Here is a 27,779-nt window from a genome sequence, read left to right on the forward strand (position 1 = left end):
TTAGAATTGCTACTTCCAATAGGTGGCACTAGAGTTCTAATCCTCTTCCTCTTTGAGGAGGCAATTTGTATGGGAGACATCATAGCAGCTAGTGTGCACTCACTAGCTCAGAGACAATTGAAAATGAATGTTAAAGCCTGCAGAGGGGAAGACTGGTGGAAAATGCAGGATACAAGTGATATAATGGCCAGAAATACAATGGAAAGACAGATATAATTTAATTATAACTTTATAGAATCATTGGAAAAAATTCTTAGATTAGTCGCTATGATTTCCAAGTCATTATTATCTGGGCTTAAAAGATCTAAATCAGATTTCATGGAACTAATATCCCCAATGAGATCCTCCGTACTGTCCGCAGTCATCAGCGGAGATTTCTACTGTCCTCAGTGATGGATATGGAGGCGTCCTTCACAGAGAAGGGACGTAGCACAGAGGCTACTGCCCGGACTGGCCAAGATGGCATGGAGCCCCGTGCTTATCTGCTGAGTCCCCCTCTTTATGACAACTGAGTGAGTACACTACATTTATTAGGTGGTTTTAGAATGTGTTTGTGACTCGTCTGTTATAGAGTGAGGCTTATAGCAAAAGGCATGGCTAAGTGGGAAAGAGGGCATAGCTTCAGATGTGACCAACCAATAGACTTAGTAGGAAAGAGGGCATAGCATGGCTTAGTGGGAAAGATAGCAAAGCTTGAGATGTGATCAACTAATAGGCTTAGTGGGAAAGAGGATATAGCTTGAGTTGTGACCAACTAATGGGCTTAGTGGAAAAGAGGGCATAGCATGGATTAACTGAAAGAGGACATAGCTTGAGATGTAACCAAACAATAGGCTTAGTGGGAAAGAGGGCATAGCTTGGGATGTGACCAACTAATGGGCTTAGAGGAAAAAAGGGCATAGCTTGAGAGGTGACCAACCTGGGGGCTTAGTGGGAGATATGGCATAGCATGGCTTAGTGGGAAAGAGGACATAGCATGGATCAGTGGGATAGAGGATGACATAGCCACCAATAAGTGGTGTAAAGTTAGACAAGTGTCTATAGATGTGCCAAACTTTCCATCCAGCATGAGCCAGTGTAATACGTTTTCTGCATTTTCAGCCCGTCTAGACTGTCTGTACTGCTGAAATGTAGGATAAGTTCTGTAAATTTGCCCTATTTTGAAAGTCTATAACAATGCTCATAATAATGAGGGACTGGGTGAAAATCAGACATCCCATGGATAAATTTGGGTGGGCTTTACATAAAACCCATTTCTTTCTGAACTGGTTCATACAGTAACATTTGCCGGGATTGTTTCCATAAATTCAGGACTGTCGGCGCCTGTGTAATCTGTATGTGGGCGCCGTCTCTTTAAGAACATTTATTTCATTAGTCGTCTCCTCTACAACAGCTGTTTTCATAGAAACGCCAAATATCGGAGCTGGAAAACATGTGATTATAAATGGCGCTAATAAATAGCAGGAATCCATCAGATCGCAGCCACTTGTTACATCTCACAAACATCTGCTCTGCAATGGAGCAAATAATAAACACACACTTACCAAAATACTTGAAAAACACCTGCGGAGGCCGAATCTGAGCGAGCGGAGCCGTTATCTCAGGCTCTTATGTAGGCTTGGCTTGTCTGTAAATTTATGAGTGGCTTTACATGGGCAAGTGTAAAGCATTTAATGGCTAATTTGTATCACTCATGTGGGTCGTGCTGGAAAATCTTCCGGCCTGGCGGATCGTATTCCCATAGTCCTCCATTAACCTAATGGAGGCTAAAAGTGTATCCCTTTGGCCTCGGATTTGGTTGATTTCCACCTAAATACCATTATTTATATAGTAGACTGAGCTTTCCAAACAATTGTACCATGTGCTATTTTTGCAATGGGCTCCTAGTGTGGACGAATGTCACGGCATCCATTGGTATGGTTGGGGGTGCATGACCTTAGCATGGTTGTAAGACGGAGTTCCTGTCATCCATAAGACATTGCTCAAGCCTCAGACTATGTTCACACTAAGATTTTTTACTTGAATTTTTTGTGGCTGAAAAATCCATTTCTAAAAACTCTTACAAACATGTGTTTTTGGGACGGCTTTACAATTATTGGTGCAGTTTTTTTTTACACTTTTCTTTTTACTTAGTGGATTTTGATACGTTTTTATGATAGAGGTGTAGCATGAGCGTAAAGTAAATATGTCCAAGAACTGACACGATGCCACAAGATAAAAACTGTGAAGAGAGAGCGAGCTCAACATGATGTGACTAATGGCGCGTTTTCTCAATTAAATGAATGGTAAGTTCTCGGCAAGCAGATGAGAAACCCCCAAAATCGCTGAAAAATTAAAATGTAGAAATGACATTTTTGTGCACATTTTCAGCATTTTGTTACTACTTTTATCCACTTCGGGGGTCAGAAACCATGAAGCCTTTAGATGAAGTAGCCTGCTCATTCTTAAGAGGGCTTCCGCTAGATATAGGGTAAAACACAGGGGAAATAAGTCGATGGTGGAACGACTGCAAAATCAATAGGAAAGCCTCCTTAGGAAGCTTAGTACACATGAATCTCAATGGGTCAACCACGTGAATCTTAATGGGTCTCTACCACGTGAATCTCAAATGGGTCAACCACGTGAATCTCAATGGGTCCCTACCACGTGAATCTCAATGGGTCTCTACCACGTGAATCTCAATGGGTCTCTACCACGTGAATCTCAATGGGTCTACCGCGTGAATCTCAATGGGTCTACCGCGTGAATCTCAATGGGTCTACCGCGTGAATCTCAATGGGTGTACCGCGTGAATCTCAATGGGTCTCTACCACGTGAATCTCAGTGGGTCAACAACGTGAATCTCAATGGGTCTACTGCATGAATCTCAATGGGTCTACCGCGTGAATCTCAATGGGTCTACCGCGTGAATCTCAATGGGTCTACCGCGTGAATCTCAATGGGTCTACCACGTGAATCTCAATGGGTCTACCATGTGAATCTCAATGGGTCTCTACCACGTGAATCTCAATGGGTCTCTACCACGTGAATCTCAATGGGTCTCTACCACGTGAATCTCAATGGGTCTACCATGTGAATCTCAATGGGTCTACCGCATGAATCTCAATGGGTCTACCGCGTGAATCTCAATGAGTCTACCGCGTGAATCTCAATGGGTCTACTGCGTGAATCTCAATGGGTCTACCGCGTGAATCTCAATGGGTCTACCGCGTGAATCTCAATGGGTCTACCGCGTGAATCTCAATGGGTCTACCGCGTGAATCTCAATGGGTCTACCACGTGAATCTCAATGGTCTCTACCTCATGAATCTCAATGGGTCTCTGCCACGTGAATCCCAATGGGTCTACCGCGTGAATCTCAATGGGTCTACCGTGTGAATCTCAATGGGTCTACCGCGTGAATCTCAATGGGTCAACCATGTGAATCTCAATGGGTCAACCACGTGAATCTCAATGGGTCTACCGCGTGAATCTCAATGGGTCTACCGCGTGAATCTCAATGGGTCTACCGCGTGAATCTCAATGGGTCTACCGCGTGAATCTCAATAGGTCTACCGCGTGAATCTCAATGGGTCTACTGCGGGAATCTCAATGGGTCTACCGTGTGAATCTCAATAGGTCTACCGCGTGAATCTCAATGGGTCTACTGCGTGAATCTCAAAGGGTCTACTGCGTGAATCTCAGTGGGTCAACCACGTGAATCTCAATGGGTCTACAGTGTGAATCTCAATGGGTATGCCATGTGAATCACAATGGGTCTACCGTGTGAATCTCAATGGGTCATCCAGCATCTGAAAGACTGTGTGCACAATACCATTTTATGGATTTTGGCACGGATTCCATCAAAATCCACATAAAAAAACGCTATGTGAGCATACGCTAAGTGTATGCCCACAACAGCATCTTTTCCATTCTGCTGGCAGTTTCCAAGCCACTATTATACACATTCAGAATGTAAAGAAATAAAGCCGCTGCAAAGGACATCAGAGACAGCTGGTGTTTTCCTGAAGTGTCTTCTGCTCCAAAAACGTGTGTATGCTGCAGTATATAAGACATTTCAATCAATACTCTAAGGGCGCGATCAGACGGCCGTATAAATCGGACCAAGATCAGAACGCAGTGCATGGACTGGCTCGCAGCTCTCCCTACCCAAAGTTACAGCTGCATAGAAATACACGAAGCTGTCAGGCTCAGGTAGGGAGAGCCGCCAGCCAGTCCATGCACTGCGTTCTGATCTTGGTCCGATTTCTACGGCCATCTGATTGCGCCCTAAGAGCCATACTCATGAACTCTTTCACTGCTAATGATGACCCAATCACCACAATTATGACTTGTTTCTATGGTCGCGGGTGAAGGCACAGGGATCTAGTTTTTTATACAAAACTACAATTTGGTGAACTATTTACACCTTATTTAATGCTGTACATTTATAAGAAAGGTTTTTTTTCTTGACTATTTATGTTTTTTCCAAACCAACCAATAAATAATCTGTGCCGGGTCGAACATTTAGTGGAATTGAGTCGTGCACTGAGATGGTATTATTGATTCTGAGATTGAAATATTCCTCAATTTGCAAATTAACCTAATGAAATGGATCCATCAGGAAGACTCATACGTTAAGTAGAATAAATGACAATATGTTGAGAAATCAAGCTTGTTAATTTAATTGAAAAACCTGATTGAAATTAGAGGCAATCTAGAAAGGCAGATGAGAACTTGTCTTATATAATGTGAGCAGCTCCGGGCAGGGCTTATTCCCCCAGGTTTCTCTCCACAGATGTTCTCAAGGCGTAAAATTCGGACTTGTGTTCTTCCTTTATATGTGACACCTTCCTCGCCTGTAGGTGATCCAGGAAAGGTGTTTCATTATACACATGCTGGTTCATACGGTCTTGGCATGGTGAATGCTTTAAAGACTAATGTTGCCTCTCGGGAATTCCCATAATATCAGGGATTAATTCCTGCCTATTTACACTAGGATCTCATCAGGGTCCCTTCATGGATTTTTTTTTTCTCTCCGCAAAGTGTCTAAGCCCTCATTTACATGGCTATTTTATAGGTGTGAAGCCCCCATTGATTAGAAAAGTGCAAAACTGCAACTCCAGGCTTGGGACTAGTCACTCCGCTTAGGAAAATTCAGGGGTTCCCTGTCATTTCATCCTGTAACCATTACACAAGGATTTGGATTTCACTACTGTTGGGTCCCTGGGTTGTGTCTGTAGAGTAGCTGCTGATTGATCGAGCGAGATGAGGGATCGAATTAAACAAGATGGGTCAAAATGAAAAATGTCTTTGAAGAAAGGTTGAACTTGATGGACCGAAGTCTATTTTTCAACCTACGTAACTATATATAAACTGTCAGGATTCATGCGCTGTGTCTTGGGCACAGTGAGTGACAGCTCAGTCGTTCAGTCTATTGCAGGAGTATGCTGAGTTGTCGGTATTTTAATACTTAATCTGAGATTGGGAGGTGCTGAACATTCTTCAGGTGTTCCCTGTTATAAGTGATTACCCAGCTGCTTAACTAAGCTTTCAGCCCCAAACCTCTGCCAATCATAGCTCAGTGGAGCTTTACCTTGTATTTCTGTGTTCTGTTTGTTGATCTATCGCTGTCTGACCTTGAACCTCGTTCTAACCATCTGTTTGCCTAGCCCCTTTGCTCTGATCTGCTATCTTTCTGGTATTCTGACCTTGGACAGTGATCTGACTTATGCCTTTGACTTTCGCCTCTAGTTTACAATGTTCTCTCTTGGTATCTGACTTCAGAAGGTTTGACTACCCTGCCTCCTGGCTTGTCACATATACTATTTATATAAGGGGGAGCCAGGTTAGAGCCCAGGAGGTCAATCAGAAAGGCACTGAGGAGCAAGGCAGTCGATGGGCCAAATTAGCAAGGGCATTCATGGGTCATTCTGGAGACAGGACAAAAAAGCAAGCTAGGTCAGATCACAGAGTAGTTATCCAATGAACCCGCCGACCTAGTATCCCAAGGTATACATGCAGTAGCTGGCACAGGTGACAGGAGACCTGAGATTTCAATACGGTGTAAAGGAGTCACAAACAACAGTCCTCGTGGGATGCCATCTTATTTGTTTGTTTTTTTCTCCTTTAGTGCTTATTGGTTTGGTGATGGTTCCAATGATTGTCCCATCAGCCAGATCACTTACATGGTCTATAGAAATTTAATTTCTGCCAGGAACAAATAGGGATTGTTGTATCATTGTTTCTGCATGAAAGACCTTGAAGAGGTTGTCTCATTGGCATATTTAAATTTCAACTGCCAGGAACTGTAAATTTTGGACACTGGCCTGGTGCACCTTTTGGATCGCTTCTCTATGATATGACCTACAGGTAGTTTGTTTTTTGTTGATACTCCCGAAAGACCTGACTAGTTTGATCCATGGACATCCTCACTTCTCACTGCCTTTTGTTTCAGATTGACCTCCTAGTCTCTGACCTGGCTTCCTTTTACTGCACATTTTGCTTTTTTTTAATCTATTTTGTTTAGTATAATTCCTCATCTCACTCCACTGTTCAGCAACTTCTCCTCAGACACAATCCAGAGACATATAGGCAGTGAAATCCAAATCCCTATATTAGAGTTATGTGGTAAAAACTTGAAAGTCACTGAACCCTGGTAAGTATGACCATGGTAGCCTACTGTATGTTGATGGACTTCTTACAAAAGGCATTAAGAAGTTTACTCAATCCATGAGAAAGAAGAGTTTTTGAACGAATGCTGTTTAGAGATGTTCTCACTTATGAGACTTGTAGGCTGCATCTTTAATTTTTTAATTTTCAGCTGTCTCTGAGCTAGTGTAAACTAGCTGCTATGATATCTCTCATATGCACAGACAACAGGGACTTTTGCTTTCCTTTTTTATGTGGCACATGTTCAGAAGCAGCAGAAGCATGGAGGATATTATACAGTTGGACTGAGCAGTGTAGCTGTGATTCCAGCATTGGAGTAAGATAAAATTCATGCAAGAAAGCGACACCTTTATGCCTTTCTGCTTCACCCTCCTGCTCCTTGCTTCACAGACTTCAAAAAGCAGCTGTAATCTGATCCCTCAGTGAGCCGACAGTAAATCTTGTCTTAAGAAAGATGGACTATAGTGTGTTTCAGGGTGACATGCGAGTTCAAGAGGTGGGAGGAGATTAAAAAATGGCTCCTAAATGGAGAATGAATCTGAGTTCTCTAATAAGATATGTTACAAAATTTCTAATATGCCCTTGTATTACTGATTTATGCAAAGTTTGTTGAAAGGGCGGTGACCATTTAAAACTGATCATGGAAAGAAAGGACACAAAGTTTGAAAACAGTGGTAAAACTTCGGACACAGTAAGCCACATACATATCAGCAATCAAACAACTAAGAGTGTTGTGCTTCATTTGCCATAACGCAGCCGTCACAATTTGACATTTCTTGCTCCCGTTTTCTACACATCGTGATAACGCTTCGAACACTGGGTGATATTTTTAATTACTCGCGTTTGTTGCCCAGGATCCGTCTCGCAGCCCACGTGGTTAACAAGCTGGATAAAATTAAATTACCGTACTTCATATTAGCATGAAAAGGGCTTGTTGTTTCTTTCTGAAAGATTAAGATGATGTTCGGTCTCCATGGTTTCAATTAATATACTTTTATAAGGTGAAACATTGCATAAATTAGATGCGTTATTTAATAGCAACCCTTTATGTGTATGTACGGATGAAGCAAAGTCAGGAGAGTCAGGAAATGCTGCTACTACGTAGAGGAGAAACGTCTGTCTGACCAGAGTCCACCACGTCCTGGGAAGAATTGGGGGTCACTACCCATTGACTTTGCTGATTACTTAGCGGATGGACTATTAATACTGCATCAAGAACAATGGATTTTCAGATGGATGAAGCAGACGATACATAAATAGTAAATTATTATTGACTTGCATTTTGGCAAACTGTCAATGTGAAGAGCGCCAATACAGCTGCTGTCCTCTTCTTCCTCCTAGTATTGGCTGGCCTCGTTAGATCTCTGCCATTACTGTTTGCCAATGACTTCGCACTTGCGTTTGCCTCAATCTATTCTTTTAAAACCATCCCTGCCTTGAAAAAGATTTTTTTAGACCTATACACTTATAAATAGCAGGTAGACATCATTGTGGCTTCCAAAATCCGGTTACTTTGCCCATTTCAAAAGTTCTAAATCAAAAGCGCATCAGATCCAACACGATGAAAAAGGTCTGCCGAATAGCGGTAAGTGCTCATCAAGTTTTTCTTTCGGAGGCGGTCAAAAATGACAATTTTCCTGAAGTATTCCGAAACACTTTTTTATTATCTATCGGGGAGATTTTGAAGATGTTTTTCAGTTCCTGATGCAGTTTTAAATAGATTTTCAAGTTTTTGTATTTTTTCTAACCTTATGATTGGCAGTGACTAGTTTAGAGTGTTTTTTTTCCATTAGGATACGCATCGAAAAAGTGATTTATTTATTTTTTCCCCCCAGGTATTTTTTCAAAACTGGAAGAGGGAAAAAAACAAAACGCTCAGAGTGATAGAAATTAGTAAGAAGAGTCTTTCAAGTTGTTTTGATCACTTTTTTTCAGGAGTCAACAAATATTGTGTGCACATTCCCTTTATTTTGCTGCATTTGGAGTTTTATGGAAATGTAATGTGGATAAGTCTTAAAATCAATAGTGCAGCATTCCTTTATCATTACTTATTAATAGACAGTGAGCTACTTGGACAAACGAAAGAGATCAATTCGAATCTTCATCTGATATTCTAGGAAGCCGGGTTTGGGTAGAGTTGCCTCCATGTTGTGTATGAACCCCAATGCATGGTCATAAGTGATTACCAAACTCAAAACTTCTGCAACGGTTTTGACTATTTACCCTGAAATTGGGGAACATATCCTAAAAATAAAAACTCATTGAACCAAATAAAAAATTGGGGAAGCACCACTGGAGACATTAATATGCTTGGATTCAGCACTCTGTGAACAGCTGGCTTCTTTAGCAATGACCTTTTGTGGCTTACCCTCCTTGTGGAGTGTGTCAATGACTGTCTTCTGGACATCTGTCAAGTCAGCAGTCTTCCCCATGATTGTGGAGCTACTGAAACAGACTAAAGAACCTTTGTAATTGCTTAGGAAGCCTTTCTAGGTGTATTTTGTTAATTATTCTAATTTACTGAGATAATGACTTTTGGGTTTTCATTGGCTGTAAGGCATAATCATCAACATTAACAGAAATAAACATGTGAAATAGATCACTCTGTGTGTAATGACTCTATAGAATATATGAGTTTCACTTTTTGCATTGAAGAACTGAAATAAATTCACTTTTTGATGATATTCTAATGTTGTGAGAAGCACCTGTATATCTACTGTACGCCGCGTCGGCACAGGATCTGGCAATAAGGGAGGCCTTGTGACACCGCCGGCGGAGCTGCAGACACACTGGTAATTGTAAATGCAATGTTATAGCCATTAAGTCCCATTAGTATAAGTAAAAATCATCTCTGAATAGATAAAGTATGTGCCCCCGCAAGGCAGGTTAAAAGGAAAGACGCAGCAGCCCTTTGTAAAGCAGACCTAATAAAACCGCGATCGGAGCAGAGAGGATGCATGCCGTGTCGCCATGGTAACTCTAACAACATGAACCCGGGCGGCGGCACATGCAGTCGCAGAAGCTGCCTATATCTATTTATGGGATCCATAAAATGTGGGTTTTTTTTCTTTTTCTTTTTCCACTATCTGGTTAGACAAAATGTCAGCAGCCAAATCTAATTGCATTTTGGCAGGAGAGCGCGATCATCGACTTCGTGAAACGCCGATTAACGTTTGGCGGCAACAAATGTAATTTTTTTCACTGATTAAATGGATTTTTTTTAATGAAGTTTTCAGATTTTATTTATAAATCAAAAAGTTTTCAACTTTGGGTTAATTGTCAAATTTGGGGAATTGGCCATTAAATATTCAGATCAGCCATCGGCCTCATGAATCCAAACTAAAAGGGTGAAGCTGTCACCAATCAGAGCTCACGAGTCATTTCTTAACCTCATTATGACTTGGCAATTTTCTCTTTTTTTGCTTTTTCATTTTTTTTTTCCCTCCCCTTTTTCCAACAGTCTGCAGCAAAATAACCCGACAACATTATTCTTCAGGTCATTCGGAATACGATGATACCACAGTTGTATAGGTATTTTTTCTTACAAGGCTTACCATACATATCTGATTAATTTTATGGGCACATTCATCCCAAATATGTTATATATATTTTTTTTAATTATTATCTCTTTACTTTTAAACAGGGAGAAGCAGAAGAAGACAAACTTTTCTTTCTTTTTTTTAATTATTTTTATATTTTGGCAAACATTTTTTCACTTTGTTTATTTTCCACTGGGATTTGCCCTGCAATCATTCTATATATTATAATACTACAATACTGATGTATATAGTGTGAATCACGGTCTACTATGAAGTCAAGCTTGTGGCTTGCTGTCACAGGAGTACCAAGATGGCAGCCATGGGGGGTCTTTAGCTGCCGTATGACCCATCAGATTCAGCACCCCATAATTGTATTGACATCTGCAGTGGTGCAATGACAGCACCACTGTGATTCTTTGCTATGGAAGACTAAGATGGTTGTATCAATCTGCCCCAGTGGTGCCCAAAATTGTGGACACTTAAAAATGTTTATAGTCTGCAGCTTACTCTTTATAAGGGCGCAGTCACACGACCGCATAAATCGAATGGAAATCGGAAGGTAATACAGGGACTGGCCGGCAGCTCTACCTATCCAAGCGTGACAGCTTCATAGAAATACATGTACCTGTTACGCTTGGGTTAGAAGACCCGCCGGTCAGTCCGTGGATTGCCTTCCGATCTCTATCCGATTTATATAACAGTCTGACTGCGGCCTAACACCAACTTGTCAACTCTCAGAAAAAAGGGGAGACTTCCCGAACAACCGTAGATGTTGGAAAAATGCTTGAGCACTGCCAAAACTGCCCAGAAACTCATGGAAATCCATAATTCCAGAGCCTTTTGTGCTCCTTCTTCTCCTTTTTGGGAAGGTCCTGGCGGAGACGTAGAGGGGAGAAAAATGGGAGGGGAATGGTCTTGATGGAGCATGAACACCAAAAGGAGGATGGCCACAACTGGACATTTAGGGCAACATGCTCCTCTCCCCAGATGCCGACCAGTTCAAGTAGACAAGTACATTATAAATAGAGATGAGAAAGTCTCCCCAAATTATTTTCTGGCCGATTTGCTTCAATTTGGTCTCAGATTTCTATGAAAAGACATCTATTTTGCGCCGAGACCCCCGAGACATAATAAACAGAGGGAAGGGCTTATAATGATAAAATACTGGTATACTCACCTGTCCTTGGCCCTTTCCTGACTCCTTCCAAGACATCGCCCTGATCCTTTGGTTTTTGGCTTTCCCGGCACTGAGCCCAGTGATTGATCCCATTGGATGACATTGGGGGGACGGCGCATGTCAGTAACATGCACTGCCCCCTCATGTGACCGTGTCAGACCAAGTACTGGCCTCAGTCTTGGAAGAACCAAAGACATACTGGCCTAGTGTCATTTATCACTTTATCCCTTTCCCGACCCCTGGAAGAGAGCAGCATGGCGGCGGGTTGTCCTCTGTTTTACTAGATCTTTGCAAACTGAATTGCAAAAATTTCAGATTCGCCAGAAACTAAGATTTTGGAGAGCTTCGTAATTAATCCAACTCGTTAAGGATCAATGCACTCATTTCTTTTTTGTTTTACCTGAATTCCAAGGTTTGCAGTAAATATCCTTAAGTATGAGTTTGAAAAAAATATTACATTCAGGGAAACAAAGCATTTAGTCCATAAAGCAAATCAGACTAGAAGATCATTGAGGGCAGTTCTACTGTATGTGTGTCGACGCGCCCCTGCTGTGCCTTGTCGTGCCCCTGCTGTGCCTCGTCGCGCCCCTGCTGTGCCTCATCGTGCCCCTGCTGTGCCTCGACGCGCCCCTACAGTGCCTCGACGCGCCCCTGCAGTGCCTCGACGCGCCCCTGCTGTGCCTCGACACGCCCCTGCTGTGCCTCGACACGCCCCTGCTGTGCCTCGACACGCCCCTGCTGTGCCTCTCCTACTTAATTTACATATGGCTTCTTCACTAGATTTCTCATGACTGGCACATTGGATATCTATGAAAAAAGTATCATTTGCTTTGGGGGATAATTACCTATTCAGCTACACCATTGCTTTTAATATGTACAAAGTTCCCTTTAAGAATGAAAATATGCAGAAAATAGTTATTTGCTCTGTACATAACAATGAAGCAAAAAGTTTAAGGTTCACGAAAGGTAAAAAGTGTTGGATCTGTGGCTTTGTGTGAGATTTGTAAGCAGCTCGGCACAGCGGGGATTTCCTTGCCAACATTAATATGAATATTTGCATCCAGCAATGCGACAGAATAAGCACGAGAAGCGGGCGCTGCGCCCTGCCAGCCTACCGCTGCCACTTTTTTTTCTTTCTTTTTGGCTTTGTCCCCTTCCTGCCCGTACCATTGTACTCTGTCACTGTTTGCTGGGAGGTTGTCAGGTACACAAACCGCAGGCCCCCGGCTATACAATAAGCCGCTCAATCTCCTCTGGTAAAACCGGCTTTTCTATTCTAAACGGAGAGGGGAGGAGAAGACGAGGGACCATGGAAACACAAAACAGGGATCCTGCATTCACAATACGGGGATTTTAGAACATGGATCCTTCGTCTGTGTCTTGTATCTGCGAGCTGTGCGACTGCGGGTGAGCAAATAATATACGCTGTTATATGCAGGATACGTCTGTATCTCCTGTCACATTCAGAGCAGTAGGCAAAAAGTTACAAAAAAGTTGTAAAAAGTTACAAAAGTCTTCAGAAATTTGCTGGAAACTTTTTACGTGATGTATTTTGCGGCACAAAGCGTAAAATGCTTAATTATTCAGAACCCGTATGATGGAAACACACAGATGTAGCAGAGCTGAATTTGTAATTTGCAGAATACTGCACCCGAATTTTTATAGGATCGAGTCCGGCAGAGTGATATACATCAGTTTGTACATATATAGAACAGGAAGGACCACAAGTAAAAGTTTTTGGGTTGTTCCTAGGGAACCTCTCCCATGCACCGTACCCAAATGTTAGTTTTTTCTCATTCTTTGGGCAGGTGAAGACGGTCGTAGATTCTTTTGTCCAAGAGAATCGGGATGACACTCTAATCAGTTTGATCACAGTGTGATCGGATTTTCTCAGACGAGGAGAAGATGGAGAAAAAAAAATTCTCCATTCTATGGGGTTGCAGAAATCAGACTGTGCTCATCCGAGTGCAGTTAGATGTTTTTCAAGGACTTGCATGCAGGGCTGTGGAGTCTGAGCTGTGGAGTCAGAGTTGGAGTCAGAGTTGGAGGTTTGGCTTATCGACTCCACAGCGCTGCTTCCATGGCCAAGTGCGATCCAAATATCTGTGTCCAAGGAAAAAATCAGACATGCGCACGGCCCCATAGAATGACATTGGTCCGAGTGCGATCAGATCTTTTGTCGGATCACATTCGCACTGAAAATACGCTCGTCTGCACCGGCCCTCTGGGCGCTTTCAAACAATCCCAAAGTTAAAGTTAAAAAGACTTTTAAAAAGTTTGCTAACTTTAACTCCAATTTTTTTTCAAATTTTGCTCCTCAATGCTAAATTTGTTGCAAATGACTCCATAGAAGTTTTCTAAGCGCAGAAACTTCCCAAAGTCAGAGACCGAGACCAGAGTCCTATGTTGCCCGTCCATATAGAAATGTCGTGCAATTCTGACTTTCTATACATGGTTGCAACATTAAGGTATTTGTTCTGTCTTTTTTTTAAGTCCGCTATGACCGGTCTACAATATATACAACTTTTTTATGACTATTCTTAATGGATGCGTTTATAAATATATTGAAATGTTCCACCCTTGTATGTTACTTTCTCATCTGCACATGCTTGCACAAGTATTCACACCTGCACATCCTGTTCTATTGGTCATACATGATTGCATACGGTATATCCATAACTAAATGGAAATGCACATTAAGCTTCGTTACAATTATACCCTCCAACTATTCCAAAATATCCGGAAAGATGGAAGACCAGCAAGACTCCTGTAAGTGTTGGCAATTCTCCAACTTTGGGGACAATTATTATTTTTACTTAGATATATTTGGGCATAAAAAAATCATTTTTGCAATTGGTTTTCATTAAAAAAAAAAGTTGCACCATTTGGTTTTTACCTGTTCATTGATTCCTTGCACATTCAACTTTTTAATCTGTGGTCATAAATCAGCAGAGAGGATAGATAATAACATTAACAAACGCGGCCATCATTTATTCTGAACACACTCACTGATAGATTCTCAGTTAACTCATCTTGTAGCCAACAATAGAAAAGAGCAATTGTAGAGGCCAAAAGTTGCAAAACTTTTAATGCCACCCAATTGTAAAAATTATTCTAAGTTTCAAGTGTATGCATAAGGTAAAAAAAAATGTTCCCAAAGGTGGATAACTCCCTTTAAGACTCCTGAAACTTTCCAGAATGCTCAGTTTTTGGTTTATGTCTGGTAAATAATATTGGAATGATCTATCATCAGTCTGTCTTGGAGCCTTAGACGAACATTTAAGAGGCTGTAAATGAGGCAAGGAGGGGCAAGGGCTGAAAATTGGATGTCAGCGAGTATCACACATTTATCACTTTCTGCACAAATATTGCTATATGTGAGGTTAAAATGAAAGCTAAAATTGGGGTACAAGTGCTTGGATGAGTGTGGTGGGCATGGAGGGCGCACAGTAAACCGTTGTGCTGTTTCTTGCCCCTCTGCAGGCGACACAAGCATCACAAGGACTGCAAGAAACGTCAACGCACTCAGCGCAGAGGAACGAATGGTGAATGTTATATCTCCCACTATAAGGCCACATTCAACGTCCCACAGAGTAAGTGATGTTTTCTATCTCTCGTGTCACAGAGAAGGGCAGATCGATGGCCGACATGGGGATCCTCACATTGCTGTTCTGAACGTGGCACATCACAGAGTATACGACATGTTTTGCACAGCGTGCTCCTTTAAAGGCTATGATCATCTCTGGCACAGAAAAAAATATAATTCTACATTACTGGTTAGCTTTGGTGAATGAATTTGCACCAAGTTTCAGACTACAAACATTTATTCCTTCATTCATTTTCAAATATCCTGATACGCAGTTTGCTGCCTGATCTCATTTTCAGATTTTTCTCTTGTGCAAGTGTCTCTCCCAGTAATATAGTCTGGATGTGAGCTCTGTGTGTCTCTCCCAGTAATATAGACTGGATGTGAGATCTGTGTATCTCTCCCAGTAATATAGGCTGGATGTGAGCTGTGTGTGTATCTCCCAGTAATATAGGCTGGATGTGAGCTGTGTGTGTCTCTCCCAGTAATATAGTCTGGATGTGAGATCTGTGTATCTCTCCCAGTAATATAGACTGGATGTGAGATCTGTGTGTCTCTCCCAGTAATAAGGTTGGATATGAGCTCTGTGTGTCTCTCCCAGTAATATAGGCTGGATATGAAGTCTGTGGGTCTCTCCCAGTAATATAGGCTGGATGTGAGCTCTGTGTGTCTCTCCCAGGAATATAGGCTGTATGTGAAATCTGTGTCTCTCTCCCAGTAATATAGGCTGGATGTGAGCTTTGTGTCTCTCTCCCAGTAATATAGGCTGGATGTGAGCTCTGCATGTCTCTCTCAGTAATATAGCCTGAATGTGAGCTCTGTGTCTCTCCCAGTAATATAGGCTGGATATGAAGTCTGTGGGTCTCTCCCAGTAATATAGGCTGGATGTGAGCTCTGTGTGTCTCTCCCAGGAATATAGGCTGGATGTGAAATCTGTGTCTCTCTCCCAGTAATATAGGATGGATGTGAGCTGTGTGTCTCTCCCAGTAATATAGGCTGGATGTGAGCTCTGTGTGTCTCTCCCAGTAATACAGGCTGGATGTGAGCTCTGCGTGTCTCTCCCAGTAATATAGGCTGGATGTGAGCTCTGCATGTCTCTCTCCGTAATATAGGCTGGATATGAGACGTGTGTGTCTCTCCCAGTAATATAGGCTGGATGTGAGCTCTGTGTGTCTCTCCCAGTAATACAGGCTGGATGTGAGCTCTGCGTGTCTCTCCCAGTAATATAGGCTGGATGTGAGCTCTGCATGTCTCTCTCCGTAATATAGGCTGGATATGAGACGTGTGTGTCTCTCCCAGTAATATAGGCTGGATGTGAGCTCTGTGTCTCTCCCAGTAATATAGGCTGGATATGCAGTCTGTGGGTCTCTCCCAGTAATTTAGGCTGGATGTGAAATCTGTGTCTCTCTCCCAGTAATATAGGATGGATGTGAGCTCTGTGTCTCTCCCAGTAATATAGGCTGGATATGCAGTCTGTGGGTCTCTCCCAGTAATTTAGGCTGGATGTGAAATCTGTGTCTCTCTCCCAGTAATATAGGATGGATGTGAGCTGTGTGTCTCTCCCAGTAATATAGGCTGGATGTGAGCTCTGCGTGTCTCTCCCAGTAATATAGGCTTGATGTGAGCTCTGTCCCAGTAATATAGGCTGGATATGACGTCTGTGTGTCTTTCCCAGTAATATAGGTTGGATGTGAAATCTGTGTCTCTCCCAGTAATTTAGGCTGGATGTGAGGTCTGTGTGTGTCTCTCCCAGTAATATAGGTTGGATGTGAAATCTGTGTGTCTCCCCCAGTAATATAAGTTGGATGTGCAATCTGTGTGTCTCTCCCAGTAATATAGGTTAGATTTGAGGTCTGTGTGTCTCTCCCAGTAATATAGGCTGGATGTGAAATCTGTGTCTCTCTCCCAGTAATATAGGCTGGATGTGAGCTCTGTGTGTCTCTCCCAGTAATATCTGCTGGATGTGAGCTCTGTGTGTCTCTCCCAGTAATATAGGCTGGATGTGAGGTCTGTGTGTCTCTCCCAGCAATATAGGCTGGATGTAAGCTCTGTGTGTCTCTCCCAGTAATATATAAAAAGGGTAATACACGTCACTCTGCAGTGAAAAGTAGGTGCACGGAAAGGGGTACCACTCCCTTACATAAATAAGAAAAAATATCCGGCACTCAAACGAAGATGCAAATGAGTTTTATTTAGATGCAATCCTAGATTTTATGTAACGTTTCGGTCTGTAACTTAGACCTTCTTCAGACTAGAATTGAAAAAGCAAACAAACGATAAGAAACAATATACATATAAATGCCTCAACAAAGTACACAATCATAACAAAAAGTAAAATCAACACATGATACTGGAAGAGGCTATCAATATATAATCAGAATCAATTGCCATGTGAAGTTATATGTCTGTGGCAATTGCATCACTGTAAAAATGAATATCATTGAGGAGATATATTAATTCCATAAAGAAGGGATAAACAAACATAAAGTTCAATGTGAATACTGGAACATATACATATTACAGGCAAGTGTAAACCGACACAGAGTAACGGAAATCCTGAGCATATAGAATGTATATAACAAAAGAATAAAAATAAACTGACTGCACTGTCTTTCTATGTATATTTTCTTATAACTGAAAGAATTTTTTTCTCAAGGTTCCTAAATCAAAGAAAAAGTAGGGCAATTTGGAAAAAATGGCTGTACAGTGTATGATGTATAGTCACAGACATGTCAGTCATTACTAATACATGGACAAAAATAAGAAAAAGGTCTCAATGCAGCGAGGCCAAAGTCACTATAGATTAAGGAGCCATCGTGAGAGGATTAATAGGGGTGTATGCAAAATAAGAAGTGACCAAGAATAAAAAAATTAAAAAAATAATAAAATAAAATAATAAAATGTAAAAAAAGGGGAAAAAAATACATGGAAAAAACGTAGCCCCCAAGGGGCAATAACTAACGAGGGACTAACGAAGACAGTGTCCCTGTAAAAAGCAAACATAATAAGTAGTAATGGGTAAAGGAAATATGGTGATAGTGAAATTTACCAGATTGCTGTGGTGGTTCCAATACAGAATGGGCAGCGCGTAGTAAAGGATGTGCTCCTGTGTAGAAAAAGGCGCCAATGGAGGAGGAGCTGTGGCGACCTTAAATACAGTGTCTAAATGAACGTGTCCATAGAGGCAGAGAGAAGCGCGCAACCGGAAGCGGAAGTGACGTAGCACAACCCGGCGTCCCCTGTTAGTGAGTGCGCATGTCACTGCAATGAGTGACGCGGTGTGGAGCGCATAGAAAGTGACGTCCTTGTGTGAGGACGTGTAGCTGGGTGCGCCGGTCCAGTGCAGGTAGGCGGTGCCAAAGGTGGAACGCACTATTGGAACGCACTGCCCATTCTGTATTGGAACCACCACAGCAATCTGGTAAATTTCACTATCACCATATTTCCTTTACCCATTACTACTTATTATGTTTGCTTTTTACAGGGACACTGTCTTCGTTAGTCCCTCGTTAGTTATTGCCCCTTGGGCGCTACGTTTTTTCCATGTATTTTTTTCCCCTTTTTTTACATTTTATTATTTTATTTTATTATTTTTTTAATTTTTTTATTCTTGGTCACTTCTTATTTTGCATACACCCCTATTAATCCTCTCACGATGGCTCCTTAATCTATAGTGACTTTGGCCTCGCTGCATTGAGACTTTTTTCTTATTTTTGTCCATGTATTAGTAATGACTGACATGTCTGTGACTATACATCATACACTGTACAGCCATTTTTTCCAAATTGCCCTACTTTTTCTTTGATTTAGGAACCTTGAGAAAAAAATTCTTTCAGTTATAAGAAAATATACATAGAAAGACAGTGCAGTCGGTTTATTTTTATTCTTTTGTTATATACATTCTATATGCTCAGGATTTCCGTTACTCTGTGTCGGTTTACACTTGCCTGTAATATGTATATGTTCCAGTATTCACATTGAACTTTATGTTTGTTTATCCCTTCTTTATGGAATTAATATATCTCCTCAATGATATTCATTTTTACAGTGATGCAATTGCCACAGACATATAACTTCACATGGCAATTGATTCTGATTATATATTGATAGCCTCTTCCAGTATCATGTGTTGATTTTACTTTTTGTTATGATTGTGTACTTTGTTGAGGCATTTATATGTATATTGTTTCTTATCGTTTGTTTGCTTTTTCAATTCTAGTCTGAAGAAGGTCTAAGTTACAGACCGAAACGTTACATAAAATGTAGGATTGCATCTAAATAAAACTCATTTGCATCTACGTTTGAGTGCCGGATATTTTTTCTCCCAGTAATATAGGCTGGATGTGAGGTCTGTGTGTCTCTCCCAGCAATATAGGCTGGATGTAAGCTCTGTGTGTCTCTTCCAGTAATATAGGCTTGATGTGAGCTCTGTGTCTCTCCCAGTATTATAGGCTGGATGTGAGCTCTGTGTGTCTCTCCCAGTAATATAGGCTTGATGTGAGGTCTTAGTGTCTCTCCCAGTAATATAGGCTGGATGTGAGCTCTGTGTGTCTCTCCCAGTAATATAGGCTGGATATGAGCTCTGTGTGTCTCTCCCAGTAATATAGGCTGGATGTGAGCTCTGTGTGTCTCCCCCAGTAATATAGGTTGGATGTGAGCTCTTTGTGTGTCTCTCCCAGTAATATAGGCTGGATGTGAGGTCTGAGTGTCTCTCCCAGTAATATAGGCTTGATGTGAGCTCTGTGTCTCTCCCAGTAATATAGGCTGGATGTGAGGTCTGTGTGTCTCTCCCAGTAATATAGGCTGGATGTGAGCTCTGTGTGTCTCTCCCAGTAATATAGGCTGGATGTGAGCTCTGTGTGTCAGTGCCAATATTATATCTTGTAGAAAGCTTTGCAATCAGGCATATGTTGTAAGCAGATAATTTTATTGTGTGCAGGCAATACAAAAATAAAGAAGACTTTTCGGTCCTACAATGACCTTTATCAGTCAGACAGATTGCAGTGTGCACAGGTTTACAGTCAGAAATGAACGCTCAGGCTCAGCAGCACATACTTATAGCCTTCCCTTCCCTGCTGCGATCTCTAACTCTGAGGTAAGGGAGGGTGAGCACAGAGCCAGGTGGCGCAGCTCGGCTTTGTAACATTTTTGCAGTATCCCAAGCTAGATAAAGGAATTACAGACACTTTGCGTCAGCAATACGGTCTAAAACTTTTAATGAAGTTTATTAAGAAAGTTGTATATCTTTGCATTTATGAAGCAATGAACCATGAAAAACATTTTGTGCAAAAGTGAACATAGCCCATAAGCACTCATGCACACAGACATTAATTGACAATATGGGCTTCAGTACATGAGTTTTTGGTAATACAAGTCATCTCATTGCAAAGATTCCCCTTACATGTAAAATGCAAAAGTGCACGAAAAATACCAAATTACCGCTTTTGAAAAAAAATAAAAAAATTCTAATCCTGTACATCCCCATTGAGGTGACATATAAGCCGACTCATTTAATACTATACAATAGGGTTGAGCGATACGGATCGGACAAATTAAAAAATCGCCGACTTTCGGCAAAGTCAGGTTTCATGAAACCCGACCTGATCCTAGTGTGGGATCGGCCATGCGGTCGTCGATCTTCGCGCCAAAGTCGCGTTTCATATGACGCGTTCAGCACCATTTCTCAGCCAATGAAGGAGGACGCAGAGTGTGGGCAGCGTGATGACATAGGTCTCGGTCCCCATCATCTTAGAGAAGGGCATGACAGTGATTGGCTTGCTTTCTGCGGCGTCACAGGGGGTATAAAGGGGCGTGCACGCCGACCGCCATCTTACTTCTGCCGATCTTAGCATAGGGAGAGATTGCTGCAGCTTCGTCAGAAGAAGGGCTATAGTTAGGGAGGGAAGATTAACCCCCAAACCGCTTGTGCTGTAGCGATTTCCACTGTCCAACACCACCTTTGTTTTGCAGGGACAGTGGAGACTATATCTTTGTGCATCAGCTCTGTAGCTTATTAGGCTGCCTTATAAGGCTCCCTGATAGCTGCATTGCTGTTTGCACCGCTGCTGTGCAAACCAACTGCTTTTTTAAAAGCAAAAATCCTGTTGCTCCTTTCTGCAGTTATCTTGTTTGTTTGTCCACACTTTTGTGTGAGCAGTCCTTTATGTTGCTGCCATACTTGTCCTGAGATCATTGTAGGGAGATTGAAATTGTACTACAGTCCTTGGATTTTTTCAGATATCTTCCAGCCACTTTCTGCCACTTACATTGTGTTCTGTTACACACTGGGCTTGAGTTTTGGTGCAGTCTCCCCCCCCCAAAAAAAAAGTGAGATTCAAATTGTCACAAAGTGGATATACCTCAGTCCTCTTAGTTTGTCGTTTATCAGCCAGCCACTTGCGGCCACTCACATTGCGTTGTAAAATACACTGGGCCTGAGTTTGGGTTCAGTCTCCCCCCCCCCCCCCCCAAAAAAAAAAAAAAAGTGAGATTCAAATTCTCACAATGTGGATATACCTCAGTCCTCTTAGTTTGTTGTGTATCAGCCAGCCAAATGCTGCCACTCACATTGCGTTGTTTTATACACTGGGCCTGAGTTTGGGTTCAGTCTCCCCCCCAAAAAAGTGAGATTCAAATTCTCACAAAGTGGATATACTAGAGTCCTGTTAGTTTGTGGTATATCAGCCAGCCACTTTCTGCCACGTACATTGTGGTGTTTTATGCACAGGGCCTTTTTTTTTGTGCACTCTCCCCCCAAAAAAGGGAGATTCAAATTCTCACAAAGTGGATATACTAGAGTCCTGTTAGTTTGTGGTATATCAGCCAGCCACTTTCTGCCACGTACATTGTGGTGTTTTATGCACAGGGCCTTTTTTTTGTGCACTCTCCCCCCAAAAAAGGGAGATTCAAATTCTCACAAAGTGGATATACTAGAGTCCTGTTAGTTTGTGGTATATCAGCCAGCCACTTTCTGCCACGTACATTGTGTAGTGTAATACACTGGGCCTGAGTTTTGGAGCAGTCTCCCCCCAAGAAAAGGGAGATTTAAATTGCCACTAAGTGGATCTACGTGTCAGTATTCCGGGTTTCCTAAGTCACCTTGTGAATGATTTTGCCCTTTGTTAAGATGGAGTTTGCTGTTTTTGTCTGCCCTACTTCCTGTTCGTTTGTTTAAAACCCGGGTCAGGTGTCAGCCTCTTTGCTGGAGTATTCTGATTCTGTTCTCCTTCAGCTCAGCTGCTGGTTCTGAGTGTGTCTCTACTTCTGGCTCTGGACATTTCCTGCATTTGTAAGCTACACTCTCTAGGTTATCATTAGTCTGCTGACTTGGAACTTAACCCTCGGTTCACTCCTTCTGGTAAGAACTGTGTTTTTGGAACTTTGTTTCAGGACTTGTTTCGGGACTGAGTGTTGCTACTTAATCATTCATTTACTCCCCCCGGTGGGAGCTGTTGGAAACAACACCAGTATAATACTTAATATGAACCTGTTTTTGAACTTACCCGTGTTTATGCCACATTTGGCATCAACTTGAGAACTAGTTTCTGGACTTACCCGTGTTCATGCCACACATGGGATGAACTTGTGGAGTTGTTCTGGACTTCCCTGTGTTTACTTCATACCTGGATTTGACTCTTTCTGTGCCGACAGTGTTTGGATCTGCACCATGTCACCCGTCACACTCACCTTGCTGAGGACTCTGCCTTAAGAACTCCGCCGATTTGCTGTATATATTTCAAGGACTCGTTTCTTTCTAGGACACTGTGGGTTATCAGTATATTCTTTTGGGTGTTATTGCTGTTGTACAAATACACTATTTGCACTAAAGAAACCCGTCTCTGTCTGTTCATTGCCCCACGCTATCAGAATCCTTGAGTTCCTACAATAGTATTACACTTCGTCAGTTCTGCCACTTACATTGTGTAGTGTAATACACTGGGTCTGAGTTTTGGTGCAGTCTCCCCCCCAAAAAAAGGGAGATTTAAATTGCCACTAAGTGGATCTACGTCAGTTCTGTTAGTTTGTCGTATATCTTCCAGCCACGTTCTGCCACTTACATTGTGTAGTGTAATGCACTGGGCCTGAGTTTTGTTGCAGTCCCCCCCCCTAAAAAAGGGAGATTTAAATTCTCAACAAGTTTATACAGGAAAGATATATATCTAAAAGGTAACTTCAAAACTCAGAGACAGAAGAGTCTGGGAATATAAACTGATGACGACCTTTGACTGTCTTAGTTGTGGAAGGAATGTGTCGCATGGATTTATGTCTTTTTACATCAACTAAGGAACTTGCCCCTCAGACTATGAGGGGGTCATCACAACAGACCCAGACCCCAATAAGGGGACAATAAAACATTCCTTATCTAAGAAGTGGTCCAATATTTATGGACATAACTGTTTATTACTCATGGTAATTCTGCTTCATGTCACCTGTCTTATCCATGTTTTGTTTTTTTGTTTTTTTTCTGTGCTATGTTGTGCATAAATATGTGATTCTTCAGAATTTTTATTAGTCTATGCCTGATGAAGAGACCTGTGTAGTCTCGAAAGCTTGCAATTTGTTACCATCTTTTCAGTTAGCCATTTAAAGGTATCAACCACTGAGGACTCCCAATTCTAAATATTTTTCAACATGTTTATATACACCTTCTACCTTGTTTTACAGTACCATATAACGGTTGTTATTTTGGTTACGTTTTCCCAAAAATGAGGAAGTCTGGTGGAAGAGGCCGTGGGCGGTCGTTGCCAGCTGGTAATGATGGTGGTGGTGGTGGAGCATCTGGTGGTAGTGGGAAAAGCAAAATAGCACCTAAGGCTGGAGGTGTTGAGCCAGCATCATCGTCTGGCTACACAAGGCCTCGAAGGCTCCCTTATCTGGGAGTAGGAAAACCACTTTTAAAGCCAGAGCAGCAGGAAAAAATTTGGGCTTTCCTTGCTGACTCAGCCTCTAGCTCTTTCGCCTCCTCTTCAGAAAGTTCCAAATATAAAAGCAGCGAGTCGTCAGTGGATGCTCCCAGTCAGGAACAAGACGTTTCCTTGTGTCCTTCACCCAAACCAAAAGTGAAGGATGCGGCAGGCGACACTACAGTTTACTACATGGAGCTCTTTACACATACCGTGCCTGGGTTAGAAAGGGAAATTGTTAAGAGCCCATTACAAGATGAATCGGACATGGAGTGCACAGATGCACAGCCACAGCTAGATTATTATGGTGTTCCATTGACTCAGATCACTACATTGCCCTCGCAGTGTACTCAGCCAGAATCTGACCCTGATGAGACTATAGTGCCCCGTCCCGAACGCTATAGCACCTTACATGGTGACACAGAGGAAGGTGCACATGACATTGAAGAGGAGGCAATAAATGACCCAGTTCTTGACCCAGATTGGCAGCCATTGGGGGAAGAGGGTGCCGCTGACAGTAGCTCAGAAGCAGAGGAGGATGATCTGCAGCAGCCATCTACATCGCAACAGCTGTCATCTGGCAGGCCCACATCAGGCCAAACACGTTTGTCAAAAACAAAAACAGTTTTAGGACAGCGTGGCCATCCGGTGAAAGTAGCACAGCGCGCAATGCCTGAAAATGTTATCCATAGTAGGAAGAGTGCAGTGTGCCAATTTTTTAACCAAGATCCGAATGATCAGTGCAAAGTTATCTGTAAGAAATGCTCAAAGACATTTAGCAGAGGGAAGAATCTCCAAAATTTAAATACAACGTGCATGCGTAGACATTTAACCAGCATGCACTTGCAAGCCTGGACTAACTACCTAACGTCCCGTACCGTTGGTGCACCCGCTCAGAATGAAGGTAGTCAGCAACGCTACATAGCTTCCCTCACTGTAAGCCCACTGGTTAGGACACCACCAGCAGCAAATGTGGAGGTATTGTCGCAAGGCCAAAGCAGACAGGGAATCACAAGGTTCTTGGTAGGAAACACTGTATGTAGGCCAACATCAAGAATACCATCACCAACCCTCTCTCAATCTGCCATGTCCACCACCACCCCCGCTAGTTCCACCATATGCAGCTCTCCAGTCCAGCTCACCCCACAAGAGACTCTTGTTAGGAAAAGGAAGTACTCATCCTCTCATCTGCGTACACAGGGTTTGAACGCCCACATTGCTAGACTAATGTCGTTAGAGATGATGCCCTACCGGTTGGTTGAAAGCGAAGCTTTCAAAGCCCTGATGGCCTATGCAGTACCACGCTATGACCTACCCAGTCGACACTTCTTTGCGAGAAAAGCCATCCCAGCCCTCCACCAGCATGTCAAAGACCGCATTGTCCATGCACTGAGGCAATCAGTCAGTAGAAAGGTGCACCTCACAACAGATGCATGGACCAGTAGGCATGGCCAGGGACATTACGTGTCCATCACGGCGCACTGGGTTAATGTGGAAGATGCAGGGTCCACAGGGGACAGCCATAGTGGGACATTTCTGCCTAGCCCACGGTCTAGGAAACAGTTGGCTGTAGGCGTTCGCCACCCCTCCTCCTTCTCCAGAAGCGAAAGCTCATCCACAGAGCGCAGTCGCACGACCACTCCATCCGCAGCTGCCAGTGTTGCACACAAGGTGTCCCATTATGGAACAGCTGGTGGTAAGCATCAGCAGGCTGTGTTGGAAATGAAGTGTTTGGGCGACAACAGACACACCACGGAAGTACTGGCAGCAAGAAACTCAGTCATGGCTGGGCAGTGTACATCTTGAGGCAGGCAAGGTAGTCCGTGATAACGGAAGGAATTTTATGGCTGCCATAGCCCTTTCAGACCTGAAACACGTACCTTGCCTGGCTCACACCTTGAACCTGATGGTGCAGTGCTTCCTGAAAAATTATCCGGGGTTACCAGCCCTGCTCCTCAAGGTGCGAAGACTTTGCTCGCACATCCGCCGGTCGCCCATACACTCCAGCCGTATGCTGAACCATCAGCGATCGCTGAATCTTCCCCAGCACCACCTAATAATCGATGTTGCAACAAGGTGGAACTCCACACTGCACATGCTTCAGAGGCTGTGCGAACAGAGGCGTGCTGTAATTAATTTGTGGGAGGATGCACATACACGGGCAGGCAGTTGGATGGCAGACATGGAGTTGTCTGGTGTGCAGTGGTCGAAGCTACAAGACCTCTGTCAAGTCCTTCAGTGTTTTGAGGAATGCACATGGCTGGTAAGTGCAGACGACGCCATCATAAGCATGAGAATCCCACTAACGCGTCTGCTGATGCAAAGTTTGACGCACATTAAGGAGCAGGCGTCTGCAGCCGATGAGGAGGGAAGCCTTGATGACAGTCAGCCATTGTCTGCTCAGGGAACTCTCCTGGACGAGGTGGCGGACGAAGAGGAGGAGGAGGAGGATGATGGGGATGACTATTTATGGGAGGATGATGCTTCTCAGGGGGCAATAGAAACTGGTGGCGTTGCAAGGTCAGGTACAGGGTGTTTGCGGGACACAAGTGATGTTGATTTGCAAGAAAGTGCTCCTGAACCCAGCACAAGCAGTGAATTGACACCTGGAACATTGGCCCACATGGCTGAGTATGCCTTGCGTATCCTAAAAAGGGACCCCCGCATTATCAAAATGATGACCGATGACTATTACTGGTTGGCCTGCCTCCTGGATCCACGATATAAAGGAAAATTACTAAATATCATGTCACATGAGAACCTTGAGCAAGTATTGGCTACCAAACAAGCAACTCTTGTAGACCATTTGGTTCAGGCATTCCCAGCACACAGCGGCGGTGATGGTTCTCACACGAGCTGTAGGGGGCAACATGGCAGAGGTGTTAGAGGTGCACAAATACGAAGTGGCGTTGGACAGAGGGGTTTTATGACCAGGTTGTGGAGTGATTTCGCAATGACCGCAGACACGACAGGTACTGCAGCATCAATTCAAAGTGACAGGAGACTGCATTTATCCAGTATGGTTACGAACTATTTTTCCTCCCTTATCGATGTTCTCCCTCACAGGTCATTCCCCTTTGATTATTGGGCATCTAAAATAGACACCTGGCCTGAACTGGCAGAATATGCATTACAGGAGCTCGCTTGCCCAGCTGCTAGTGTGCTATCAGAAAGAGTCTTCAGTGCTGCTGGTTCAATACTGACCGAAAAAAGGACACGTCTGGCTACCCAAAATGTTGATGATCTAACCTTCATTAAAATGAACCAATCATGGATTTCAAATTATTTTGCCCCACCTTCCCCTGCTGACACTTAACTTGCCTGAAAAATGTCTTGCTTTTGGCCTCCTCTTACTGACTACTCCTATTCCTCCATTTGCAGCTGCTGAATGTCCACCATAGGCCATTTTTATACCTCCCTAAATGGGCTGACTCCCTCCACAGGGCCGTGGTCACCACTTGGCGCAAGCACCCGTGCGAGTACCGTTTGCCTGGACAGGTGGGTGTGCCCACTCTTGGGCGACGGCACTGGCACAGGGTCCCTCATAGTGCAATGAAGTGTCTCTGACGGTGGTGGTGCACAACCAACGTCAGACACACCGTCGTAATATGAGTGACCCTGTGCCAGTACCGCCGCCCACGAGAGAGTGTTCCCCCCCAGCTCGAACAGTGCTCTACCACTTGCAAAACTTACCTCTCCCTGCTCCACCACTGTGTAGTCTGTGCAGTTAAATCCTTCAATGGCACTGCCAATACAATTTTTTTGAAATGATAGATGATAGTAAAAATATACAGGGGCCCTGGCCTCCATTTAGACCAGTTAATACTTTGCGCCAACTACCAATGTCTGCTACTCAGCAGAGGAGCCCACCCCTGTACCTAGCTATGCCACCTGTTTATTTATGAACTTTTTTTGGCAGACAT

At 43.1% G+C, this 27,779-nt stretch overlaps 1 protein-coding gene across 5 annotated transcripts in view; it reads left to right on the forward strand.

Annotated features, from left to right (window-relative positions):
* Positions 1-27,779, forward strand: part of LOC143764359 (uncharacterized) — a 192,350-nt gene that overhangs the window by 148,024 nt on the left and 16,547 nt on the right. For 3 of the 5 annotated variants that reach the window (XM_077249838.1, XM_077249839.1, XM_077249840.1), the window contains one exon: positions 14,851-14,960. The exons of 1 other annotated variant lie outside the window; for it this stretch is intronic. In XM_077249838.1, coding sequence (XP_077105953.1) covers positions 14,851-14,960 — 110 coding nt within the window. Of the gene's footprint in view, positions 1-12,558; positions 12,775-14,850; positions 14,961-27,779 lie in introns of those variants that run through there. One more of the 5 variants, XM_077249837.1, reaches the window with a different exon arrangement.

The sequence above is a fragment of the Ranitomeya variabilis genome, chromosome 4, assembly GCF_051348905.1.
Source record: "Ranitomeya variabilis isolate aRanVar5 chromosome 4, aRanVar5.hap1, whole genome shotgun sequence".
In the NCBI taxonomy this organism is placed as follows: Eukaryota; Metazoa; Chordata; class Amphibia; order Anura; family Dendrobatidae; genus Ranitomeya; species Ranitomeya variabilis.